The 22719-nt window shown below is 41.3% G+C and overlaps 1 protein-coding gene across 1 annotated transcript in view; it reads right to left on the bottom strand.

Moving 5' to 3' along the window:
• LOC122553776 (cysteine-rich motor neuron 1 protein) overlaps positions 1-22719 on the bottom strand; it is a 240517-nt gene that overhangs the window by 9764 nt on the left and 208034 nt on the right. Inside the window, exons 8-12 of the mRNA XM_087990059.1 lie at positions 19208-19329; positions 9717-9935; positions 8039-8254; positions 3791-4012; positions 2095-2217 (exon numbers count right to left, since the gene is read on the bottom strand). Of these exons, the coding sequence (XP_087846185.1) occupies positions 2095-2217; positions 3791-4012; positions 8039-8254; positions 9717-9935; positions 19208-19329 (902 nt within the window). The remainder of the gene's footprint in view (positions 1-2094; positions 2218-3790; positions 4013-8038; positions 8255-9716; positions 9936-19207; positions 19330-22719) is intronic.

Here is a 22719-nt window from a genome sequence, read left to right as displayed (position 1 = left end):
TCCTGGCTCCCTAAAGAAGCCACCGTGGCTTCCCTCCATTCAAGAGGTTAATGTTCTGTTGTAATGCCTCTCTATATCCCTGGTTAGGTCTCTGAATGGCTGTTCAGAGCATGACTCTTGTACCCTGGCAGCCACCCACTGAGACTGGAATCAGCCTGAAGAGGATTTGGCACTTTAATCTCTTGCAGAATGAAGACATTTTCTAATCCCCTGTTTTCAGTGCACAAACACCCTCTGTACCATTACTGGCTACTGTCTGAGTCTGTTGCTGAATTGTCATTTTGTTACAGATAGACTTGATTAATCCAAAGCTCTCCTCACAGATTTGCCTTTGAACTGTATTCTACATTTCAGTTCATCTGAATGTCTACTGTCTGTCATCTACATTATTCAATATCCTGGTCACCCCTGTACTTCCTGTTCATCAAATTCTCAAAATTAAAATTCCCATCTTCCTGTTTAAATACTTCCATGGCCTTAACCCTCCGTATTTCTGTAAACTCCTCTCGCCAACAACCCTCTAAGAGTTCTATGCTCCTCCCAAGTCTTGTGCTCGGCTGAAGGTTGGGTAACTGGGGACCTGGAGGAGAAAGTGAGGACTGCAGATGCTGGAGATCAGAGCTGAAAATGTGTTGCTGGAAAAGCGCAGCAGGTCAGGCAGTATCCAAGGAGCAGGAGAATCGACGTTTCGGGTATGAGCCTTTCTTCAGGACTGGGGACCTGACCTCAAGATCTACCTTATTATTACCTTTCTCCAAATAGTATAAAAATACAGGTAATATGAAAAGTGTATGGGACAGCAAAAGGTGACCTTAAAGCTACATAACACCAGATATTCCTCAGCTCAGCTTCTTTCAGAGGGTTTTCTCCAGTTAGAGGAATCTCTTCAACATGATTTAGATTTAGATTTCATTGTCATGTGTACTCCAAGTACAGAAGTACAGGTGCACCGTGAGAAGTGTATAATGTTGCCACACACGACGGCATCAGAGATACCCAGATATAAAAACCAACTTAGGAACAAAGTTTAAAAAGTTAAGTATTACCTTCACAGAATAAATAGAAAAGTAAAGAAATAAGGTAATAGTTAACATGAAAGTCCTTCTTCACATAAACCAGAAAAATAAAGGAATAAAGTTAAAAGCTCACAACAGCCTTTGATGAAAATGGATGTTGCTCTGGAATGTCTCACTACCTGATTTTGACTTGAGGAGATAGAATGAAGACAATAGTCATCGATTTAAACAAAAGGGAACAGTCACTACATGAGCATGCAATGCCAACCACTGCCACCATGTGGTCAGACAGACAGGTGGACCATCTTCCTCTTCTGACTGGTCTACAGGGCAACAAAGTAGTACAGGTCGTTCTGCTATAACTTGCGTTTCATTAACACTGTAACACGATTGATGAATTGGGGACACTTCTAAAGTGTGAAGTTTTAAAGTGTGCATTGGGTATAACGTGGATCCGGCCCCATTAGTTTAAATAGTGCTGCTATTGCACAGTTTTCTTATAACACGGGATTGCATGAGAACAGAACTACGTTATAGCAGAGCTGACTGTAACTTGCTGCTTGAAAGCGATCAAGAACAATCTACATTAGTGCCATAGACCTTGTTATGAACACGACGGGGAGACTCAGGAAAATGGGTGTTCCCCCTGATCCAAAGATATTTTGCCTTTTCCTGCCCAAGTCCTTATGACATTCTCTGAATGGATCTTAATGCAGTTTTCAGCATTAACCCCTTCAGAACCATCACCTTATACAACAATATATCAATGTAATTTTTAATTGCTGGTCTAGAAGTGCATTGTTATCCTTTTACATTCAGTAGGGAATTATTAGAGTGAAAGAGAATAGAACGAGAAAATTCAAATAAAAGTGGAAGGGAATAAACAAACAAATAAATTAGCCAAGATCAAATCATCACTTGATGAGATGATTAGAGATTTGTTTAAGAGGCAGTATGCTCAGCTGTTTACTTCAAGGATATTACCATTATGGAGGATGAATTGGACTGGTCTAAAATGGAAACAATTTCAACACTGCTGCAACAATAGCAGAAACATAATAAACTTCTTAAAAATTACCTGTGATAAAAGGCAGGTCAGGTTGAGCAGACAATGTGAGTAGCTCTTTGTCCTTTAGTTCAGTCGAGTTTTCCAATAAAACAGCAACAGTCTCTGTTGTCAGTGAAGAAACTGTAGGTACGTCTTCAAAGAAATGGAAAGGCCAACAGTCAATGAAACAACACTGTCCAGAAAGAGCAAAACCACTGAGCATCTACTAGTTCTACATTTTTGGGGGGATTTTGTCCATGATAATCAACGCTCTCTCAAATTCACTGACAGAGGTGGAGTAATTTTACAGCAAGTTTTGGCAGGATGAGCTAATTTATTTTAATGAGTTAATCTGGCTTCCAGCTGCTAATCCATTTCTTCCTAGAGGCAGAGCACTCCAAATGAAGAGGCAGATTGGATTTTGTGTTCACTGGCAAATTTTAACTGCGCCAAGGACTAAATGAACCAACTGTTTTCAGTGCATGAGTATAAATCCATTCCAAACCAAATCTCTGTCTCCTATCACTTTGGCTAGAGAAACCAAAGGCCTGGGGAGAGGAGATATTTTAATTTCCTTTCAATTAGTTGAAACAAAATTATTTTCAATCATATAACTAAATTAAAACAATGGGTACCAATAGCAAAGTGAACGTTATAATATGCCAAAATGCAGACAGCAAAAAAATTTTGGGATATATGCTGTTTTTTGATCCAACCACCAATACACTGCTGAACTACACATACTGTACATCTTTACACTTTTACCTGAATGTCTGATATTACTACACCTCATACTTGAACAGAATTGATAGTAAATAGATATATTTGAGCAACATTCTATTGCCTGGAGGATGCACCTGTAACCTTCTAGTTATGAAGACTGAACTGCAGACTATGGCACTGAATTTTATTAATTGACATAGCAAGTTAGAAGTTCGAAGGAAGTCAGGCAAAATTGTTTACCTAAATGTAGCAGGCCTGTGGACCAGGTTAGTGTAAATGACAGTAATGTAACTATATAGTTTAGTTTAAGAGGCAGATATTCCTAGACAGAGAGAAATTAGGAATTAAGACAGCAACTTCATCAAATGTCTCAAAAGTGATGACTATTTTTAATTATGCCAATAGTCCTCTGCACATGTGCAGTATTGCAAAATGCAAGAAACTGAGAATGCCCCATTCTGTTCTCAACATGTCTTACAAGTTCAGAGTGAAGAAGAAAAGATGGTTAACTGAAACCTTTCATTTCTGATTTGTGGCATCTGATGATTTAAAGGTTTCTTTAAAATTTGCCTGTTTCTAAATGCTTCCTCATATTAAGAGTGACATGCCAAAATCACATTTCTTGAGCAGACCGGAAAATGTAGTAATAAAATTCTAAATTAAGAGAAATTAATAGTTCACATCATGAAAGAATTTGTCACAAACCAACTTTCTGCAAGATGTTCTTTGGAGGCAAGATATATCCTGCTTTTAGACATTATTTTCAAACGATTATGCTGTCTGCACTAATTCCTCTTTACTGAGATGAATTCACTTTCAACCATTAAGACAAGGATAAACATGTAACTGCACCATATGGATAAGTGGCACCAATTTTTGCAAGAGGATAATTATGTTCACCATAGCCTGACATTCCATATGGATCACTTGTTCTATTTAATCCATAAAATGCATCTGATTTGAGAAGCAACTTTTCATGGTATAGAAACAATTATTTTCTTACCCAGACAATATGGGCAACATTGTCCTTTTCGTAGAACTGGCAGCCTGCATAATGCAGCTGTACATGTCTGAGAGAAACATTGAATGGCACCATCACCACATATGCAGCTCGTGCAGGCATTGGGCTTCCAAGACTCTCCAACTAACAGGATATCACCATCATTAGACATGCAATATCCAGACTCGCTGCTGTTGATAGGCAATAGTGCTTTCAACTGATCTTCTATCATGGAAATGTGAAGAAATATAAATTAGGCTCAGGCACTAAGAACATCTTACAGATAAAACAGAGAGAGTGACATGTACTGAACAGACTGACAAAATAATCGGATGAAAGTGGTACATAAATTTCACCAAATATTAATGATAATAACATCAAAGGGTGAGTTGCTGAATGGGGGAATTCGTTCTGAAGGGATGCAGAAACACAAACAGAACCCGTATAAACGCAGAAAATATTGTTGTCAAACTTAATAACCAATGAAATTATTCAATGAAAGAAGTTGCTCTAATGTCCAATTTGAAGTGAATCATTCTCTTCATAAATTCAACATGTAACCAGCATAAGCAAGGTGGTATGTCTGTTTGCTGCACTAAACCTGTAATTTTTCAAATTATATTTCCCTTTAAGTGTTCAATGTAGCTGCATTTCAACCACACTGTCGTTCCAAGTTTTGAGGGACATTTACATTTATTTCAGGAAAATAATATATGCATCCCTTATAAGATGAACATTGTTATGCACATTTCTCAGCAAGTAATTTATTTTACACATTTCTTGGAAATATACGCAGGAATTTATTTTAAGGCTATTATTTAGCGATTGATTTTCTGAGGGATGGCAATCTTATGCCAATCCTTTTTTGTTGGTGACAGAAAGGAGCTCCACATTTCAGAGAAAAGATTCAGTTTTAGGCTCGCTCAGAAATGCAGAGCCGTACTTCCATTCTGACAGCTCTGTTGAAGCAAGCTGTGTCCCTGTTTGCAGCAGTCAGCTGCGGTATTCAGAAATATAAAAGATGTTTTTACAGTTGCTGTCAAATGCTAATCATGCTTGACAAATCTGTTGGAATTCTATGAAGATGAAACTAGTAGAGTTGACAAGGGGGAGCTAGTTGATGTGGTATATTTGGACTTTCAGAAAGCATTTGACAAAGTGCCAAGTAAGAGATTGTTGTGCAAGGTTGAAGCACATGAGATTGGGGACATGTTTTGAGAAGGATAGAAAACTGGTTGGCAGAGAGAAAACAAAGTGTAGCAATTAATGGGTCTTTTTCAATTTGCAGCCAGTAACTAGTGGGGTCCCAAAGGGATCGGTGCTAGGATCTAGCTTTTTACAACACATATTAATGATTTGGATGAGGGAACAAAATGTAACATCTCAAAGTTTGCAGATGATAGCACATTGGGTGGGAGGATGTGATGAGGATGCAGAGATTGGGTGAGTGGGCAAATGCAGGTTAATTTGGATAAATGCGAAGTTATTCACTTTGGAAGCAAAAACAAGGCGGCAGATTACAACCTGAATGGCTGTAAATTGGGATAGAGGAGTGGGCAGCGAGACCTAGGTGTCCTTGTGGACCAGTCGCTGAAGGTAAGCATGTAGGTAAGCATGCAGGTGCAGCAGGCAGTAATGAAGGCAAATGGTATGTTGGCCTTCATTGTGACAGGTTGAGTACAGGAGCAGGGATGTGTTGTTGCAGTTATACAGAGTGTTGGTGATGTCACACCTAGAGTATTGTGTGCAGTTTTGGTCTCCTTTTCTGAGGAAGGATGCTCTTGCTCTCGAGGGAGTGCAGTGAAGGTCTACCAGGCTGATTCCGGGGATGGCAGGACTGATGTAGGAGGGAAGATTGACTAGGTTAGGATTGCTTTCACTGGAGTTCAGACGAGGGGGTTGGAATCTCAGAGACTTAGAAAATTCTACCAGGACTGGACAGGGTAGATGCAGGGAGGCTGTTCCCAATGGTGGGTCCATCCAGAACCAGAGGTCACAATCTGAGGATTTGGGGTAGATCACTTAGGACAGAGATGAGGAGACATGTCTTCACCCAAAGTGTGGTGAGCCTGTGGAATTCATTACCACAGGAAGCAGTTGGTGCCAAAACACAATGTATTCAAGAGGTGGTTAGATATAGAACTTGTGGAGAATTGGATCAAAGGTTATGGGAGAAAGCAGGATGAAGTTATTGAGTTGGACGATCAGCCTTGACCATGATGAATGGCGGAGCAGGCTTGAAAGGCTGAATACCTACAACTCTGAGATAGTTGCACTTCTCTAATTTTGATCTCTTACACAAACCCAATTTTAAATGCTCTGCCATCGGTGGCTGCGTCAGCAATTGCCTCAGCTCTTGGCTCTGGAAGTCCCACCCCACACCTCTCTGCCTCATTTTTCACCTTTAAGAAAGATTTTAAAACCTACTGCTTTATTCAAACAGTTGTTCATCGGGCACACTATGCTCGAATGTAACTCAGTCTTCCTGAGAAGTAACCTGGGACATGTGATCACGTTGGAGGGCACTGAATAAATATAGAGTGTGTGCCTATCAGGGAGTAAAAACAGCTGGAAAAGGAGGACATTGGCTCCCTTTGCAGGAGTAGCAATGATAAATTAGGGAATTTTCTAGATGGCAAGAAGTTAAGTATGATGGATTTCCAAAAAGACTTGGGGGGGGGGGGGGGCGGTTTGAGCTGCTCAGATCTTTAAAATTGTATGAACAGGTATAAAAAAAATCAAGGCGAATAGGATGCCTGCCATTATGTCTAGGAGACAGGAGTACAATAATGCTGCAGAAATTATGCTGCAGCTATACAAAACCCTAAATGGCCTATTCCTATTTCTATGTTCCTAACTCACGGGGTCAGAATTAGCGTTAAAATAATTCAGGCATTCAAGTACTTTTAAAATTAATTCCAAAAATAGTGTAGAATATAGAAAAGCTCAAGATAATTTTACCAACAGCATGATTTCTCAAAAAGCTTCACAGAAGTAACAAAACAGCATGATTTGAAATAGCTGCCATGAACTTCCTAAGAGGCACAATGTGCCGAGGGAAACACTGTTGCTCAGTAACAAACTCTTCCAGAATCATAGCATTCATACAGTTTGGAAGGAGGCCATTCAGCCCACCAAGTCCTCACCGACCCTCGTAACCCCACATTTCCCACAGCCAATCTATCTAACCTAGACTCAATGCACAATTAGGTATGGGCAATCCACCTAAATTTGGACTGTGGGAGGAAACCGCAGCACCCAGAGGAAACGCACGTGGACATGGGGAGAATGTGCAAACTCCACACTGTCGCCTGAGGCTGGAATCGAACCTGGGTCTCTGGCGCTGTGAGGCAGCAGTGCTAACGACTGAGCTGCCCAGAAAGTCTTTGCTCCCTCCAAAATAGTAGCATCACAATGTTTGTTTCATGCACTTTAAAATAGACTTACTTGAGGCAAAATAGTTACATAGATGGTATTATAAATATATCATTCTTTGTGGCTATTTTGCCTTGATGAATCACTGTGGTTTCACAATTAAACGCACAATGAAGTTCTGCACGTTCTCTCCCTGCAGTCCATCTACACTTCTAGATTACGCAATTAAATGGCACGGCGGGTCTTCCTACAGCAATCAGACTGCAGTGGTTGAAGAAGCCAGCACACCACCACCATAAAGTCATACAGCACTAAACAGGCCCTTCGGCCTGTCACATCTGTGCCAGCTTAGCTACACTAATCCTACTTTCCAGCACTCAGTCCTTAGCCTTGAATATTATGACATTTCTAGTGCTTTTTTAAAAGTTGTGAAGTTTCCCACTTCTCCTGACCTCCCAGGACAACGATGGACGGACAATAAATCTTGGCCCAGCCAGTGGCGCCCACATCTCATGAATGAATTTAAAAAAATTACAATGGTGAACCAAATGTTAACAGTGAAGAGATTCAAATGCACAAATAAAAGTAAAACACATAATAGATTAGCTCATGTGCACAGGGATTCATGCAGAAAGGCACTGCTTCAGTCATAATTATTTCCAATATTCACTCTAAGCTATGTGGCAGTGCGATTGCTCCAAAGATCTGTCATGCCAGAGCGCCAAAGCTGGTCCCAGCATTGATTTCCGGCTTCAGAAATTGTTGCCACGCACAGAGGATAAAGAAAGAGAACATAGGTTATTTGCTGATAAGATCACCCCAATGATTGAAGCAATATTTACATCCTAAAACTCTCTTCTCTCCGTGGTCACGTACCTGGACATGTCAGACAGCAAGCCCCTGATTCCTTGATTGGTGCTTGGCAGAGGAGAGGTGGGCACACCTCAGTGTCACAGAGCACACGCCCACTGTGGCACGTACATTGCGTGCAAGTGTCAAGGTTCCAGGTTTCACCCTCCAAATAGTATTCACCTCCTGGGGCTTGACATACACTGAGGTCAAAGGTATCAGGCTGCCCACTGCCTGCCTCATCTGTGAAAATAAATTAAAAAGTTACGTTTGTGGAGAACCTGCTGCAAAACATCACAACCTGCGCACCACCTTTGGTGATGTCAGCTGCAACTCGATGATTGCACTCTTGCCCCTGAGTAAGGAGGCCAGGGGTTCAAGTTCCACTCCAGGCAGTTGAGCACAAATTGAGGCTGACACTGGAGTGTAGCCGTCAGGAACTGTCAAAGCCACCGCCTTATGGACAAGTCATTATATTGTGGTTTGCTCTACTCCTTCAGGCAACATTAAAAAAAACTCACTACACCATTTAAAGAAGAAGAAATCAATAGTGTTTTCTCCAGTGACCTGGCCAATATTTATCACACAGTTGTGTCATTATCTGGTTATTATAACATTTCTGTTGGTGAAAGCTTACTTCTGCTACATTATCCACATTAGAACCATAACTTTGTGATCACAGGAGCTTATGAAAACCGCTATATAAATTAAATTTCTCTCTCGTGTTTCAAGACCCGTCACACAATGCGGCAGTTAAAGATCCAAATAAATCAGGGAAGGGTCAGAAAATTTGATTGAAGCCACAGTTAAGGACCTAGATTTTCAGTATCTTCTCAAGACAAGAAAAGATGCAACCAAGGCAGAGTGGTATGATAAAGCAGAACAGGTACAGGGGCTACTGAGATGAATGTGATGATTGGGAAAACAGAGAATATATAGTAGGAAAACAGGTTTGGAAGATCAGAGTGAGAGCTGGACCGTGAGGCTGGGAGAGGTTACAAAGGGGAGATATCAAGGCCACAGGAGATTTTCAATGGCAATGATTATTTTGAACTCAACGTTGTTGAAAATCAGAGACAATCATGTAAAGAGTATTAATCCAATTAGTGAGCAGGACTAAGTAAATACTCTGGTAGTGGAGTTCTTTGTGTTAGCTAGTTTAAGGGAAAAGTGTCACTGTGCATTTGGAAGATGCTCTTACACTGAAGAGCAATATGTCGGGAACATGAAAATTATGAATATATGCAGCTATGGAAGGATGTTTGGGGCATTCTGCACATGACTGTGCAGCTACAGGTGCAGGAGCTATTTTGGATGTTCTGAGCACATTGCAACAGGTCAGAAATTAATCTCAAAGCAGAGGCATACAGAGAGAAGAACTCAATGGTTGTTCCTAATCATCATTTTCACAAAAAGCATAATTGACATAGATTGAGGATAATCTATTATAAACAGGATGACAATTAGCTTGAGCTACCCGAAGTGCTGGAGGGGGTGAGTAAACCATTAGTCGACTCTCTTGTCAAAATAACTTTCTTACTCCATTCAGAATTCAGCCCCTTAAAATGTAATACGTATTTATGTTTTAAAGAACAACAGCGTGCACTTAACGTTAAATCTTCGAAAGGTCACACCACTCACTGGAACACTCACAATAGGAATTAATGACTGTTAATTCATCAAGTCCTATGAAGCAATAACTCACCTTGACAGGTAGGGCAGCAGTGCCCAGCTCTGACCAATGGGCTGAGGCAGTTCGGAACAGGGCATGTAATGAGCACACACATTTCCTTTCCTCCATAACAGTAACAGTCCCTGCAACCATCATGCCAACCTTCTCCTTCCTCATAGCGACGGCCATTAGCAGTCAGACAGAAGCTGGTTACAGGCAGAGGAGTAGTTGTGCTAAGATGTATGTCAGGCTCTGTAAAAGTAACGAAGTGTGGTAATGTAGTAAAATCTAATCATACACAAATATAAAATTCAGCAAGGTTGACACGAACTCAAGTTGTGTTAATGCTCCTTTATTTAGATTCTAAATCATCGAGGTTCATCTTTTTCTAAATCTACTTTTCCAGTACCTGTAAAGGTCAGTTATTAACATGAGGGATTTGAGTTCTTGAGTTCATCACCAGTGTCATTTATATATCCAAGTTAATTACAACAATAACTGGATGCAGAATATAACAACTTTACTTGGTCTATTTATATTGGCTCCAATTTCAGAACTCATTCTCCTGTTTAACATTGTCTATAACCAGCATAGATTTCTATATTCACTATAAACTGGTTAAACTTTTCATATAAGATCTTTCTTATCGACTGAAAGATTCAATCCAAAACTTATGCAAAAACGTAGGACCCAGAGACTCTTTGTGTGCTCTCCTACTATATTCTATTTTTGATTAAATATAAGTATTTGTTTTCTCTCTAGCCATTGCCACCATAATGGTGGTGTGTTAGATATCACTCAGAGTTTGAGTTTGCCATTATAGATCAAATTGTAGTTCAAAGCTACAGGCCATGAGAGTAAAGGCGCCAATTTTCTTTCTATCATATGGCTGGCAAGGAATATCTCTTGCTCTAACTATGTGCTACAGTTGTGCATTGGGAAGACTTTCATGGTTGATATTCATACTGTTTGGTCATACTATGAAAGCATTTTCTTGGCCTTCAAGTCTTGAACTGGGGAAGCTTCTGGTTCAGAGGCAAAAATGCTACCCATTGTGCCATAAGTGCTGCAATGTTAACATTGTACACATATACTGTCGTAAAGCGTGCTGGCACATACATTTACAGCTATGATTTTCTGCCGTTATGATTTGCTGATCTGCATGGGTAACATATGAATGTGTTAAAGGAAAGATGACCGCTGTTTGTGCTGGAAGAGGACAAAAAGGGGGTGAGGCACGCCAGTACATTATGAAGTGATCACCACAGATCTGGGAACAGGATGCTCGTCTCTTCAGTAGCATGTACTGAGGGGTCAAGTTAGGTATAAGAAACCAAAGGAGGAAAAATTTACGATGAATGGCTCATAATAAATTGTATAAACCTAAAGATGAGTGCAGATCCTTGTAAAGTTACAAACAAAAGACAATGTAACTTTATTCTGTTACATAGAAGAATCATTGCATGGTATTTTAAAACTTCTTATAACAGTGAAATAGGTAACTGGAATTAGTGAGAAACAGGTTACAGTGTTTGCTTAAATTTTGAATTATTATTGAACAATTTGTTGAGTGACATTTTTGTTATCCATCATTTCAATGAGATGAATGGCTCCTATCCCTCACATCTTGATTAAAACACACAGACACGTGTACATATATGTTACATACCAGATTAAAATATAAACATACATAACAATCTACTCTTTATAAATATACACATATGCACAAAATACCACCTTTTTCCAAAACACGCAGCACTGCACACCCTTGTCACTCTGATAACATAAAAGACAGAACAACAAAAACAAACACATAGACACAGAGACAGACAAAAAGTCAGCTTGAACAATGTTTATTTCAGTTACGATTTTTCCTCGATTTTCTCTTATACATTGTTGTACATTTGCATAACTCAATAACATTCTGCAGATTGCAGCAAAAATGCCTGACTGATTACAGGTATCTTCCATGCTAATGACGAAGGTTACTTGACTTATATAACTATACGGAGTAACTTTAAATGTATATGATATCACAGCCATCATTTCTTGTACAAGAGATTTACTAAAATAAAGATTCAATATGGTTTCTATTTTTGCAAATGAAAACTGACTTTGCTTAAAGTGAATGAAGTATATCAAGGTGTTTAGAATACTTCATTGAAATTAAGCACCTTCAAATTCAGATGAGGCTGCAATCTGTATAAATTTATGGTTTTTGATCTATATTGCAACATAAACACTATAAACAATGAGGCAAGGTACGCCATTCTATGAATATGATTACAGTTGACATGCAATATACACACAATAATGAAGCTGAGGATGATGAGCCACATGTTCAAGTCAACAGCATTCACTCAACAAAGAAACAAATCACAACAAGATAGCAATGGCAAGAACGCTGAATGAAAAACATGAGGACAATGGAGGTGGGAGAGGCAGAAAGTGGGAAACAAGAAAATGGAGAATGGGAATGAGATAAGGAAATTTCAAGACAGCAAGTGAGAAAAGAATGATAAAATGTGGGAACTTGTTCTCACAGTAACTCTTAAATGAGGTTTCCTTCACTTGAGCATACCATGGAAGAATAGCAGCATGCATTTTTTGTGGCAGTGCCAACAATGTGGGGGGAAATGGTGCACCCAGAATTAGAAATGGAATAAAACATACAAAATGTTTGACTACATGGCACCAAGATGCGCATTAAAGGATGTTCAAGCCCCAAGAGTTACTAGCACATTTTCCTGTGGATCAGGGTTTGTCGACAATGGCTACCTGCTTTAGTATTTTCCTATTTAGTGTGGTATGGATGATAGCATCAATTGATAAAACATTTAGTTCCTTCTTCAGGTTCAACACACAGAATGTGTAACTACCACCTTTTCTTATTCCCACAGGGCAAATTTTACTCTCACACCAGTACGAAGTCTCAATGCCAGAAGAAAGATTGGCAAGAAGCCTGCTTTAATGGTGGTAAGGTGCCTGTTAAAATTTGGCAGACTGATGCCACAGGCTACATGCTGTCAGGCAATGTGATGCCAGAGCTTTGGCACGTGCCTGCAGTCTGACTGACAAGCTGCCACAAATAAAATGGCATGACGCCTGCTTAAGGTTACAATGACCAGACCTGGAAAGCTAATACTTAGGTCTCTCAATTATGTTGCCAAGGGGATTTGCCTATGAAAACGAGAAACAAGCACAGACAGTTTAGGTCCTCATAGAATTCACACTGCTGAGCTCTGAGCACAGATGAAAAGCATTTGTTTATTGAGATGAATGTTGTGCGTTTTTAGGAATATTTGTAAGTTGCTCCAAGGGAACATAGATGTGTAGTTCTATTAACATACACTGCATATCATACTCAAACATGCAGCATGTATTTAATATTATGGAAAGGTATTGAACTGCACTATCATTCTGGTTCACTTCTGCAGGAAAAAGTCCAGAATCAAGAATGGAATTACATTTTGATTAGATTAGATTACTTAGTGTGGAAACAGGCCCTTTTCTCTCGGTTAATAATCAGCAGGATTTCCACTTATCACAACTTTGCAGAAGAAATTTCAGAGAATGTTGATCAAATACCCGATAGCCGAATTGAAAACACTTGGACTGAAGCTGGTGAGAATATAGCACCGCTCCCTTAAATATTGGTTGGCCAAGGGCAGGTCATTGACATCTTGCACTGAAGATTTCAGTGTTGTAGGGGATCCAGAGCACTTAAAACCTGCCTGAACAAGAGTGTCTCTTTGACTAACCAGATTCAAATTTTGTTTACAAACAGCTCAGGGTTGGACTCATGAAGTGCAAATTGAACAGTGAACCTAATGCCAAATTAGGGACAGAAATTAAAACAGCGAGTGGAAGAAAGATCTGATAGAGAGTGTGTGGAAGAAAAGAACTACAACAAAAATAGGATTTTTTTTCTTCGAAAAGATAAAGAAGCTGATCACTTAAACCTGAATGAATGAAGTCTCCACTATGAATGTCAATTTTCAATAGCAGAGATTTGGTTTGGTATTAATGAAGGCTTATTGCAAAATTTATGTTGAAATGGACAAACCTTAAAATTGTTCAGCACAGTCAATAGCACATGATCTTCATGTTTACTCAGTCCATGTGGAAGGGGAGCTGTTATGTTGCACAACTCATGGAGGAGTAAAACATTCAGATGGCAACTTCCAAATTTTCACATTTAGGTATAAATAAGTGCACGCCCTTCACCTCACTGTTAGTTTGAGAGTGAAATATGGCACTTTGTTTTTAGTAATAAGCCTGGATCTGTACTTATTTGATCATTCGGAATCCAATTTGGAATAGATAATTTTCCAACACGCTACAATGTCCTCAATGAAGAAAACTGCTGAGGCTGGTTTCATTTCCTGTAAGTAATTTTGGGTCACTTACCAAATATCAAAAAGACAAACATAATACAGGTTGATTATTTCTTTTAAGGATTAATTTTCTTAAGATTTTTACTTTTAACAAAATGGGATTTTAAACGCAAAGACTCTCAGAGGATCACTTAAGAAGAAATGTTAGACCTGGAAATTGTCTGGAAAAGGAAGGAGTGGCACTCTGAAAGCTAGTGCTTCCAATTAAACCTGTTGGACTATAACCTGGTGTTGTGTGATTTTTAACTTTGTACACCCCAGTCCAACAGGGGCTCCTCCAGGTCATGGAAAAGGAATGACAGACTAGATTAACACACCACCACAACCCTTTCCCTCCCTTAGCTAAGTCAATATGAAAGAGTCCATATTCTGGATTAGTGGTGCTGGAAAAGCACAGCTGTTCAGGTAGCATCCGAGGAGCAGTAAAATAGACGTTTCGGGCAAAAGTCCTTCATCAGGAATACAGGCAGAGTGCCTGAAGGGTGGAGAGATAAATGAGAGGAGGGTGGGGGTGGGGAGAAAGTAGCATAGAGTACAATAGGTGAATGGGGGTGGGGATGATGGTGATAGGTCAGAGAGGAGGGTGGAGCGGATAGGTGGAAAGGAAGACAGGCAGGTAGGACAAGTCATGGGGACAGTGCTGAGCGGGAAGTTTGGAACTGAGGTGAGGTAGGGGAAGGGGAAATGAGGAAGCTGTTGAAGTCCACATTGATGCCCTGGGGTTGAAGTGTTCCGAGTCGGAAGACGAGGCGTTCTTCCTCCAGGCGTCTGGTGGTGAGGGAGCGGCGGTGAAGGAGACCCAGGACCTCCATATCCTCGGCAGAGTGGGAGGGGGAATTGAAATGTTGGGCCACGGGGCAGTGGGGTTGATTGGTGCGGGTGTCCCAGAGATGTTCCCTAAAGCGCTCTGCTGGGAAGCGTCCAGTCTCCCCAATGTAGAGGAGACCGCATCGGGAGCAACGGATACAATAAATGATATTAGTGGATGTTCAGGTAAAACTTTGATGGATGTGGAAGGCCCCTTTAGGGCCTTGGATGGAGGTGAGGGAGGAGGTGTGGGTACAGGTTTTACAGTTCCTGCGGTGGCAGGGGAAGGTGCCAGGATGGGACGGTGGGTTGTAGTCACGGAGGGAACGGTTTTTGCGGAAGGCGGAAAGGGGTGGGGAGGGAAATATATCCCTGGTGGTGGGGTCCGTTTGGAGTTGGCGGATGATTTGGTTTATGCGAAGGTTGGTAGGGTGGAAGGTGAGCACCAGGGGGGTTCTGTCCTTGTTACAGTTGGAGGGGTGGGGTCTGAGGGCGGAGGTGCGGGATGTGGACAAGATGCATTGGAGGGCATCTTTAACCACGTGGGAAGGGAAATTGCGGTCTCTAAAAGAGGAGGCCATCTGGTGTGTTCTGTGGTGGAACTGGTCCTCCTGGGAGCAGATACAGCAGAGGTGGAGGAATTGGGAATATGGGATGGCATTTTTACAGGAGGTAGGGTGGGAAGAGGTGTAATCCAGGTAGCTGTGGGAGTCGGTGGGTTTGTAAAAAATGTTGGTGTCAAGTCGGTTGTCATTAATGGAGATGGAGAGGTCCAGGAAGGGGAAGGAGGTGTCAGAGATGGTCCAGGTAAATTTAAGGTCAGGGTGGAATGTGTTGGTGAAGTTGATGAATTGCTCAATCTCCTCGCAGGAGCACGAGGTGGCGCCAATGCAGTCATCGATGAAGCGGAGGAAGAGGTGGGGAGTGGTGCCGGTGTAATTACGGAAGATCAACTGCTCTACGTAGCCAACAAAGAGACAGGCATAGCTGGGGCCCATACGTGTGCGCATGGCTACCCTTTTGTCTGGAGGAAGTGGGAGGATTCGAAGGAGAAATTGTTAAGTGTGAGGACCAGTTCGGCCAAACGAATGAGAGTGTCGGTGGAAGGGTACTGTTGGGGACGTCGGGAGAGGAAGACATGGAGGGCTTTCCACATTCCTCCCTGACCTTAAATTTACCTGGACCATCTCTGACACCTCCTTCCCCTTCCTGGACCTCTCCATCTCCATTAATGACGACTGACATTTTTTACAAACCACCGACTCCCACAGCTACCTGAATTACACTCCCACCCTACCTCCTGCAAAAATGCCATCCCGTATTCCCAATTCATCCACGTCCGCTGTGTCTGCTCCCAGGAGGACCAGTTCCACCACAGAACACACCAGATGGCCTCCTTCTTTAGAGACCATAATTTTCCTTCCCATGTGGTTAAAGATGCCCTCCGACGCTCCCTCACAACCCGACGCCAGGAGGAAGAACGCCTCATCTTTCGCCTTGGAACACTTCAACCCCAGGGCATCAATGTGGACTTCAACAGTTTCCTCATTTCCCCTTCCCCCACCTCACCACAGTTCCAAACTTCCAGCTCAGCACCATCCCCATGACTTGTCCTACCTGCCTATCTTCTTTTCCACCTATCCACTCCACCCTCCTCTCTGACCTATCACCTTCATCCCACCCCCATCCACCCATTGTACACTTTGCTACCTTCCCCACCCTCCTCCCTGACCTATTAACTTCATTCCCACCCCCATTCACCTATTGTACTCTATGCTACTTTCTCCCCACCCCCACCCTCCTCTCATTTATCTCTCCACCCTTCAGGCACTCTGCCTGTATTCCTGATGAAGGACTTTTGCCCGAAACGCCGATTTTACTACTCCCCAGATGCTGCCTGAACAGCTGTGCTTTTCCAGCACCACTAATCCAGAATCTGGTTTCCAGCATCTGCAGTCATTGTTTTTACCCTGAAAGAGTCCGTATCGCTCCCCCACACCAAAGGGCTGCTCTATAAAGAGCCACACAGTTGAGTGTAACTACTGAACCATTTATGAATAGCTCATTTGGCCCAAATCCTCAGTTTAACTTGGTCTCTGTTAAAATGTATGATGTGGGTATTTACAGGATTGTTGCAAAAGATCAGTTAACTGGCTCCTCCACACTGCCATGCAATGCTGCAAGGGTTGATGGCAAATAGTTATTTTAAAACATAATACAGCAAGGAATTATAAAGGAAATGGAAATACAAGGAGGCTATTTAATAAGTTAATCGCCTGATTAGAAGGCACTTGATATTTTACTCCATTTCATCTCCACACCGTGTGTGACTGAAAATGAAAATTCCCCCGGTTGTCTTTATCTGATCGAGAGCCAGGAAAGGATGTTGACCAGCACTAACTCAAAATGAGGCCATTCGTAATTGGTTCAGTAGCTGCACTGAACTATGTAGCTCTTTACTGAGCAGCCTTTGGGTGTCAGTGATAGTTGTGGATTCTCATATTGACTCAGCTAAATGGGACAGTAATTCAGCTGAAACGAGTGACACTGCTCCAGGTGAATGCCAGGTCTACTGTTACACTGCTTCTCTGACAGTCCCCAAGAGTCTACGAGGGCAGTAATGTTCTCATCCCTCATGAGTCCTAACTAAAGATCCTCTGTGGTGGTAAAGATACCAACCTGGTATATAGCTAATGCAGACACTCCAAATTTTAACAGTAAAGTCTAAAGACTGGATTATCACTGTGATGGCGAGTTGCTCTTTCATGACAAGAGTTGTGAACAAACCTGGAAATCACAAGTTCTGCTCTCAAACAGGGAACTTCCCATTTTTTGTGGGCATGAGAATGGGGTCAGGTTAGGATATGCACATGCATGTTTCAGGGAAGTAGCTATTTTAATCATCTGCTGCCTCCACTCAAGTCAGATTTTGGTTGTCCAGCAGTCTGACATCCAATGTACTCAGTAGACCCACTCAGATCGGGGTGAACTCTTTGTATTTCTTTAGATAGTCAGGATAGTCCCTTTGGAGGGGCGAGGTGCCCTTCTGGATAAGGTATAAGGACATCTTTGGAGATGGTCAAGTGACATTGGGGGAAATTAGGTGACCTTTGAATTGGTTAAAAGTAGACATGAATGTGAATAAAGGGCAGGAGTTTATACAATGTTCAAAATATGTTTATACCATTAAACACCATCACTGTTTAATGGTATCACTTTTTCAGTTGATATATTCCTAAGGGGTTCTCCTCCTGGATTACGACTGCATAACTACTCCACAACCATCCATTATCACAGTAAAGGTGCCCCCCACTTCACATGTTGACCAACAGCTGTGAGTGGTTGTAGACTCTTAGAAGTGTGACAGGAAATTAATTTCAATGCTTGTTATAAGAGATTGTGCACTTGAATTAGTGCTTGTTCTTATAAAAAATGTAATTGAAGGATTGTGTATATAATAAATGTTTTTGTAATGACAGAACTTTTAAAAAATATCAACTCTGTAACATATGCTCAGAATTCATTTTATCACATCTCTGTAAGGATCCTGCGGTATTGCCATGGGTGCATACAAAATAAGTTGAAATGGTAAGAGTAAGGCCAAGTACTGCTAAGTGTAGTGGTAGACACGGAGTTGGCACAGCAGTTACAAAAACTATGCAGGTAGATATAGGGGCTTAGGCTTGCATGGAGGACAATAAGGGATCGAGGGGTGGGTAAGGTGCATGTACTGGGATGGGAATTGTGTGAGGGAAACCTCATTCCCAGTCTGCCTTTGCACCTCACACACTCATCTCTTGATTCACTCAGCTTGACATTGCCCCACAAACCAGCAGAAAATTCAACATCCACTGTCAGGTCAGGGAGCCAGGAGTTTTCAATTCTGTACAGCCAGACACACACAAAAATCTGTGCCTGAGTAAAAATTCTCTATAAGCTTGTCAAGGGAAATAGTCTTGTCATAGAGGCAACACATTTACACTTGTGTACTATGCACATGAGTTTATAATACCTTGTATATTTTCCTGCAAGGTGGGATGGGGAGGAGTAAATAGAATTCACTATTAAAAAAACCTTACTAGGTAAGGCAGGAAATCTTTCACACTGAAAGTACTTCATTGTTCATTTCTTTCTCTCAGTTTTATTCAAGCCATACTGATGACATGTTATGTAGGCATCAAACATCACTGTTCTTCTTCAATGTCATTTACCCCAGTGCAAACAGGAAAGCTAAAATATGATGTATCATCGACACCCCTGATTTAATAAGTTTTTCCCAAATCCTGGCAAAATACCTGAAATGAGTTAATGTTTTGGTACCTTTGCAGTGACACATGGAGCACCCTTTCTTATTTTCTTCATATCCCTCTGGGCAATATTTGTCACAGGTAAATGGTGGACACTTCACACAGCGACACATGTCACATCCGTGTTTGTTTTTCCTAAAGAATCATTGAAAACATAAAATTAGCAAATGTCCAGCTCTATGGAAAGAAAGGAAGTTTCATTGTTACTTAAAATACCTGAAAACATCATTGCTCAATAACAGCATGCTCAAACTATAACTGTTGCATAACAGTTTACATTTTAATCCCAGCTGATGGTACTACTGGTCAGGCCAGATCCCAGAATGTTAGATTATTTGTTTCCCTTCACTTGTGTTAACATAATGGCCATTCTCTAAAAAAAAAATGATACAAGACTGTAGAGTTTCTTTAACAACAGAATATGTTGAAAGATTAAAACAATAAATCAAAACAACCCAAGCTATCTAGACTTCGAACACACTGAGAAACATTTTTGTACATCTAGGATAACAATTTCACTCTACTCCCCAACGCCATTTTACAGCAAGTCAAATTCGGAGAAATCGTACTTCTATGTAAAATCTTTAAGGTTTAATTGATTCTTTCCAGTTTCTGTCCTGTCAAGTGTGGAATGCTCCTACATGAAAATCTCAAAACTGAGAGCTAAGACTCCCTCAGCTTCTAATAACTTGCAGATTTCTAACCAAACACTCATCTAGAAGTTAAACAAACTAAACTTTTTGACAGAGGTAATTTAACTGTTAACTGTTCTGCAGCAACTCCTTTCTAGGAGAGACACTGCACTTGCTTCAGGCCTAAATCAGGTTTTTCCTGAAAGCCTTTAAACCTTTCCATTGCTGGAGGGTTTCCTAAACTAAAATCAATCCTGGATTATCATGAATCAGAACCACCTAATGATTTTCAATGTTTACTCCACCTGTTTTAAATAAACAATTTTCCAATAACACACCAGGACTATATCCTAGTGTTGTGCGATTTTTAACTTTGTCCAACACTGGCTCCTCCAGGTCATGGAAATGGATGACAGACTAAATCATTGACTTGAGCCAAATTAACACACCACCACAACCCTCTCCCTTCCTTAGCTAAGTCAATATGAAGGAGTCCATATAACTCCCCCACACCCAAGGGCTGCTCTGTAAAGAACCACACAGTTGAGTGCAACTACTGAACCATTTATGAATAGCTCATTTGGCCCAAATGCTCAGTTTAACTTAATTAACATGCCAGGAATTCACTGCTTTTTGATTCTCACTGGATTACATCACTGTTAAAGAAGGACTGGCTGATCTAAATTTTAAAAAGAATCCTTTCACAAAAGTAGCCAATATCCATGTGCCATTATTTTAAAACCTAATGTCTAAAAATGGTATTACAAAATATAAATCATACACCTTCCATCACATTTACAATTTTAAAATACTATGCTCAATGAAACAATTAACCAAATCATCCGCTGACATTTCCACCACCTCCAAAAAGACCCCACCACCAGGGATATATTTCCCTCCCCACTCCTTACCGCCTTTCGCAAAGACTGTTCCCTCCGTGACTACAACCCACCGTCCCATCCTGGCAACTTCCCCTGCCACCGCAGGAACTGCAAAACCTGCGCCCACACCTCCTCCCTCACCTCCATCCAAGGCCCTAAAGGAGCCTTCTACATCCATCAAAGTTTTACCTGCACATCCACTAATATCGTTTATTGTATTCATTGCTCCCGATGCGGTCTCCTCTACATTGGGGAGACTGTACGCTTCCTAGCAGAGCGCTTTAGGGAACACCTCCGGGCCACCCGCACCAATCAACCACACCGCCCTGTGGCCCAACATTTCAACTCCCCCTCCCACTCTGCCGAGGACATGGAGGTCCTGGGCCTCCTTCACCGCCACTCCCTCACCACCAGGCGCCTGGAGGAAGAACGCCTCGTCTTCCGCCTCGGAACACTTCAACCCCAGGGCATCAATGTGGACTGCAACAGTTTCCTCATTTCCCCTTCCCCCACCTCACCCTAGTTCCAAACTTCCAGCTCAGCACTGTCCCCATGACTCGCCCTACCTGCCTATCTTCTTTTCTACCCATCCACTCCATCCTCCTTCCTGACCTATCACCTTCATCTCCTCCCCTACTCACCTATTGTACTCTATGCTACTTTCTCCCCAACCCCACCCTCCCCCAGCTTATCCTTCCACTCTTCAGGCTCTCTGCCTTTATTCCTGATGAAGGGCTTTTGCCCGAAACATCGATTTTACTGCTCCTCAGATGCTGCCTGAACTGCTGCGCTCTTCCAGCACCACTAATCCAGAATGAAACAATTTATGCCACTTTGGTAGAATGTTGACCAGGAAAACACAGTAATTAAGTAACAGATCTTTAACATCCAATTAAATGGCCATGCAGGACTATGGCTAAATGGCTTCTCAGAAGGACTACATCTGAAACCATGTTGCACCCCCAGCGTAACACACAACCTGCCAGTCTGGATGATGGGTTATAAAGTCTGGTTCAAACATTTTACAGACCTTGGGACCCAGAGGGAAGTGTGATTAGATGAGCTCATACTTGCAGAACAGCCTTTGTGATATTTCAAAGCAATTGTTGTATATCAATATATTTATTCTATTAAGTCAAGGAATGGAATTTGTGCTGTATTTCTTCAAGATTTATCACAATCCTTTGACAAGGTGTCTTCACACTCAAGTTCCCTCTAAGCTACATGGCCACACAGTAATCCAGAAGTTCCCATGCATGTGGTGTACAAGCCAGCGCCTTTAGATTACCCCACGTTTACAGCCCAACTAAACACTTAAAGGGCTTGTGTACTTAGCCAAACCATCTGTTCATTATAAATAAAAGGACAAGTTCTTCATATTGCGATGTTAATAAAACTAATCTACATCATTCTTGAAGTTATGTATTTTGGGATCTACAAAAATCCAGCTCTCTAATTGCTTGGATACTGGTAAGTGTAGCAGTGTGTTTTTGGCAGTACAGAACATGCTATTTTGGAAAACAAATACATGCTGTCAAAATGTTTTGTCTTGCATTCATTAGGACAAATGCAAGAATGCCAGATTTTAAATGACTACAATAAATGGAGTATAAATTATTTTGGTCATTTAAATTCTGGCATTCTTGCATTTTTCCTGATGGATAGCAAGATGGAAAGCTTCAACAACATGATTTCCTTTTCAGCAATACTCTGTTTGATAAGAGCACCTACAGAGAGAACTGTAGAAACAACATGGGGCCATCTAAAGCAGTCCAATGTTTTAAACAACTGAAGTTGATATAATCAAAAACAGTTTTTTTAAAAAAGGATCCACATCACATATTTATTCCTTGATTCTTAATATCCCAAGCTTTCCCAAATTTCACATTAACTACTTGAAAATCTCTACATGGCAGTGTAGCCATCTGTACTGTAGTGATCAGACTCTTCATCAAGCCATTGGAAGACTTTACCATTTCAATCAGCAGCTCCTTTCCCTTACCATCAGGGTC

Source organism: Chiloscyllium plagiosum, unplaced genomic scaffold (genome assembly GCF_037043375.1).
Source record: "Chiloscyllium plagiosum isolate Xiang-an unplaced genomic scaffold, Cpla_swu_hap1 HiC_scaffold_8, whole genome shotgun sequence".
NCBI classification, from domain to species: Eukaryota; Metazoa; Chordata; class Chondrichthyes; order Orectolobiformes; family Hemiscylliidae; genus Chiloscyllium; species Chiloscyllium plagiosum.
This window is presented reverse-complemented; position numbering and strand designations above follow the sequence as displayed.